The sequence below is a fragment of the Myotis daubentonii genome, chromosome 3, assembly GCF_963259705.1.
Source record: "Myotis daubentonii chromosome 3, mMyoDau2.1, whole genome shotgun sequence".
Lineage (NCBI taxonomy): Eukaryota > Metazoa > Chordata > Mammalia > Chiroptera > Vespertilionidae > Myotis > Myotis daubentonii.
Genome location: NC_081842.1, coordinates 90,289,860 through 90,294,393, shown reverse-complemented (window position 1 = coordinate 90,294,393; position 4,534 = coordinate 90,289,860). Strand labels below are relative to the sequence as shown.

Genomic DNA, 4,534 nt, shown 5'->3' with positions numbered 1-4,534 from the left:
CCTCTTTGGGTTCATTGTGTTTGGGACTCTCTGTGCTTCTTGGACTTGTATATATATTTTCTTCAAGTGGTTAGGTATTTTTTAGTCATTATTTATTCAAATAGGTTTTTAATTCCTCATTCTCTCTCTTCTTCTGGTACATCTATGATGTGAGTGTTGTTATGCTTGAAGTTTTCCTGGAGGTCTCTTAAACCATCCTTATTTTTTTTTTTTTTTTTTTTTGGTTTTTTGAAATATTTATTCATTGAATGATTTAAGGTGTGTACCACTACTCCAGTTGGGTAAACCACATTGAAGAATTTGACTGCAGGTCTTCAGATTCAGCCAAATGTTTCCATTAATTTCACTCTATAAAATACCAGACATTATAATTAAGGTTTTAATGCTTCAGCCATGCTCAGAACACTGCAGTGTAAGGATGACTTCAACCCACTCATGCCAAGTTAGGATGAAAGGAACAGAATTAATGAGCTACGATGTCTAAAAGAATCTGATAATCTCAAGATGAAAAGAGATTCTGTTCCCCAAAAGCAAAGTGTTAAGTTTTAAAATTCAGCCTACAATGTTCTCAAGAGACTGGGGGGAGAAAAAAAATCATTATTTTAAAAGTACCACACATATATGCAATCTTCCATGATTCATTTTATATCTAAAATGGTACAAAGAAAGGCTTTAAAAATCTAGCAGTCAGAACTAACTTTTGCTAAGAAATAATTTTCTTTTCTAACCTAGGTCTCGGGGTTAGTCTGTGCTCAGGTGGCACAGGAGAAAGCAAGGGGATAGAAACGGAGGGAGTTACAAGTGATTAAATACAATGGAAAAAAGTAACGAATGCTAAAGTTTTCAAAAAGTTTAATGGAGCCAATAAGGCATATAAATTGTGTTCTGGCAGACAAGACCTGCTTTCTCTTACCAAAGAAAATGGCACATATTTTATCAAAATTTGACAATCAAGAGTAAAGGGTACTGAGATTAAGCGTCAGAGCACCAACTAAAACAAACCCCCCCCCCCCAAATTGTCACTCAACTTGGAAAGAGGAACTAGACAGAACCAAGGCATAAAGGGGAGATTAAATATGCGTTCCTCAATCTCAAAAAAAATACTTTAGGAGTTCTGGCCACATGTGAGCAACTTATCACACCTCCAAACCCCAACTCCAGAATCTAAATTTACAACGACAGAAAAACACAGATATCTCCAACTGCATTTCTTTGTATAGTCCCAAGGGCAGCTTGAAAGTATTCATATTACAGAGGTTTGTCCATTTCAGGTAAAATGAGAGATTGCTATAATTCTTCCTGCTATAATATTAAAACAAAAATAATCCACTTTTGCCAAAATTTAGAAATATCTTTCATTCCTAGTTTTAGCATGGAATTGACTTTTTTTTTAAAATAAAAGGTTTTATATATAATGATTACAGAACCTCAGTTCACACATTTCTAACATTCTGTTTACATCCCACCCAGTCGATGAATATTATGGTTAACTTAGCAAAGTTTTTTCACATAAAGATATTAAATGGCTGAAGAAATTGCAAACTTTAACAAAGTGCTGTGAGTAAATTACTGGAAAAACCCTTACATTGGATTTGCAATGGTCTTTTAAGGATAAAAGAAGTAACTGATACTGAACTACAAATTTGCAAGGAAACATTTTTTCACTGTCCTACTTGATATATATTATATAATAATATGGTAGAATAAATTACAGTACCTGGCAGGCTGACATCAGTTCTTCATCTAAAAAAAGACTATCATTCAGTTCGAGATATTAAAAATGAAGATGAAACATGCTCTAAAACATTGTAGCTACAAGAGGTCTTATATTTTACTCAAAAGAGGAATCTAGTGAGAACTTTTATTTAGGTCTACCTAACATCTAGAGAACCTCCATGCGATTCCATCTTTTCCAGAATGAGATTCCAAACTGCCCTTTTTAGGAGAGGGATTCGAGTTGGGTTTTGCTATTTAAGTTGTAATCACACTGTAAGCAGATCAAGACCTATTTTAACCTGCCACCCATTCTAATGGAAACTGCACAATGTAGGGCACTCATAAAAAATGTAAAACAGGACAGAAAGGCTGGAATACCTACACTCCCACCATCCATCTCCCTTCTCATGAATACTATACCAAAAAGGAAGCCCACTCTCAAATTTCATGACCTCTCTACTTTAGGTCACCTTGAGTGCAGTCTACATGTTTACATTTACCATAAGAATAAGTACCCTGCATGGGAAGCAGTACTTGTCTTAAAACTGGAGTTTAAGCCTAAAGGGTTCATTCATCTGGGGGCGATTAAAATATTGCTACTTTTAGAGCACTAACACACACAAAGTGAATCCAATAAAGTTCTGTGTATTGATTCAATATTAAGTATTAATTGCATGACCATCATAGCACCTCTTTACATCACACAATCACCAGAATTAGCAACTGCTTTGAAAACTGAAAACAGGGCACAGTCCAAGAATTAGAAGTTGCACACTGTTACTATATAGAAATCAGGTGCATGGTACAGTGCTGCTGTGCAAAAATGGAAGCCTGCAGATTTGACGAGGAAGCCAAATCGTGTTTTAGACAATTTTAGGAACCTGGCAATACTGTTGAAGCAAAATACTCAACACAGCAGGAAATGGAGGGGGGGAAAAGCATTCTATAACCAAATAAACATCTGATATTTCCTTTCCCTTTGAGAATAAATACAGTTAAGGTCACTTTTAGCCTTGGAACGGATATATGTTTGCCTATGATGATCTTGCTAACTACACAATATCTGATGTCCTCTGCTAGGATTATAGTTTTAAGAAAGCCATGGTTACAAGAGGCATCTACTGTAAATACCTAGAACTTCCTTTTATGGCAACCACTATAGAATTCACTTGTCTTAGAAACAGTGAACAAGGGAAGATGGCCTCATGTTTCCTTTGCAATAATAGTATATGTTGAGGATCAAGTGGCTTTCAAGCAGCATGGTGGGTGTGAAAATGTTTTCAGTTTAGATCATTCTGTTGCGTTTATGGGTTGGTGAGTCTGTAATGACATCGCCACACTGGGCTGAGGTACGCTTTCTAGTTCCACCATTGTCCAAGTGGAGTGCCATTTCTTCTGATATGAAAGTGTTCAAATCGACATCATGGAGTCCATTTCTCCTTCGACTAGCATTCGATCCACTGCTTACATGTGTAGGAGAGCCTGGGGTACTCGAACGCACGCTTATACTAGCCATTGCACCACTAAGACCATGCAGAGCTATGGCTTCCCGGAAGGGTTGCAAATCAGTCTCTACAGGTGAGCTAGTTTCCGTTGAAGTAGCTCGGTTAGGGGACACTACAGTCAGTCTTGGGGGAGCTCTAGAGTTTCGTGGTGGAGGAACTTTCCCACACAGGAAGCTGATCAAATCTTCTCTACGAATAGTTCTTCTGCGCTTTTTAACCCAAGCCAACACATCCTTATTGCGTCGCTGATAGCCAATCTGAATTCCAATATCAAAACTTCGCTGATGGGTGTCCACGCTTTCTTTGTAGAGGTTGGTGACGGCGGTGGCTGCGTTTTGGAAGGGGACCCAGAGAGAAAGTCCTTGTTGCTGACACACTCGGTCTTTGTAGAGCTGGGCCACGGCGGTGGCCGAGTTCTGGAAGAGGTGCCACAGCTTCTGTTGCTTGTGCTCGGGCTGCGCCCCGGCCGCCGCCTCGTCCTGCAGCTCCGGGGGTAGCTGCTCGTCCTGCTCGGCCTCGGCCAGGCACTGCCGCTCCCACTTGGAGAACCAATGCTCGGGCCCGTGCTCCTGAATCTCTGCCTCGCCCTCTTCCTTCCGCTCCTCCATCCTCCGCGGCCTCCCGCGGCCTCGCCGCCGCCGCCGCCGCGTCCTCCTCAGGCTAGGCTCCCGCGGAAGCGTCGTCGTCAAGCGGCCCGGTGGCGGGGCCCAGCGGCCGGCGGCGGCTCCTCGCGGCGGCCCAGGCCTCTTGCTCCCCGATGACCTGCGAGCCCCGCCCCGCGGCCCCGCGCTGCCCGGGACGACCCCCGCCCCGGGCCTCCCCACCCCTGGGACCCGCCGAAGGTCGCCGAGGGCCGGAGGACCGCCGCCGCCTCTCGCCTCTAGAGTCGGAGCCCGTCTACCGTCCCCCCATGGCGCCGCGGCCCCCCGCCGTAGGGCCGCCGCTGCTGACAACCGAGCCCTCCCAGCAGCCGTGCCAGCGCCAATGAGCCCACACCGAAAACTAAGGAACGTCGTTGCCACCGCCGTCGACGCCCCATCCTTATTTTTTTAAATTATTTTTTATGTTTTGATTGAGTATTTATCAAATTGCTAATTTCATTCTCTGTTTTATCTAATCTACTATTGATTATAGCTAATGTATTCCTAATTTCAGTTATTGTATTCCTCGTTTCTGACTTCTTTATTTTAATGGTTTCTATTTCTATGTAATAAGTTCTCACTGATTCTATAAATTCACTCCCTAAGTTCGTTGAACATTCTTAATAACCAGTGTTTTTAACTCTGTATATGTTAGGTTGATTTCCCCTATTT

The 4,534-nt window shown here is 42.3% G+C and overlaps 1 protein-coding gene across 1 annotated transcript; it reads right to left on the bottom strand.

Annotated features, from left to right (window-relative positions):
• Window positions 1-835: 835 nt before the first annotated feature.
• On the bottom strand, window positions 836-4,242 carry LOC132230502 (HUWE1-associated protein modifying stress responses 1-like). Its single transcript, XM_059688075.1, has one exon. It carries the CDS (start codon window positions 3,827-3,829, stop codon window positions 3,002-3,004), a length of 828 nt encoding a protein of 275 aa, XP_059544058.1. The 5' UTR covers window positions 3,830-4,242; the 3' UTR covers window positions 836-3,001.
• Between the last annotated feature and the right edge of the window lie 292 nt (window positions 4,243-4,534).

What these genes read in the sequence shown, in the direction of transcription:
- LOC132230502 (XM_059688075.1), bottom strand. Translation starts at nt 3,829, where the DNA reads ATGGAGGAGCGGAAGGAAGAGGGCGAGGCAGAGATTCAGGAGCACGGG.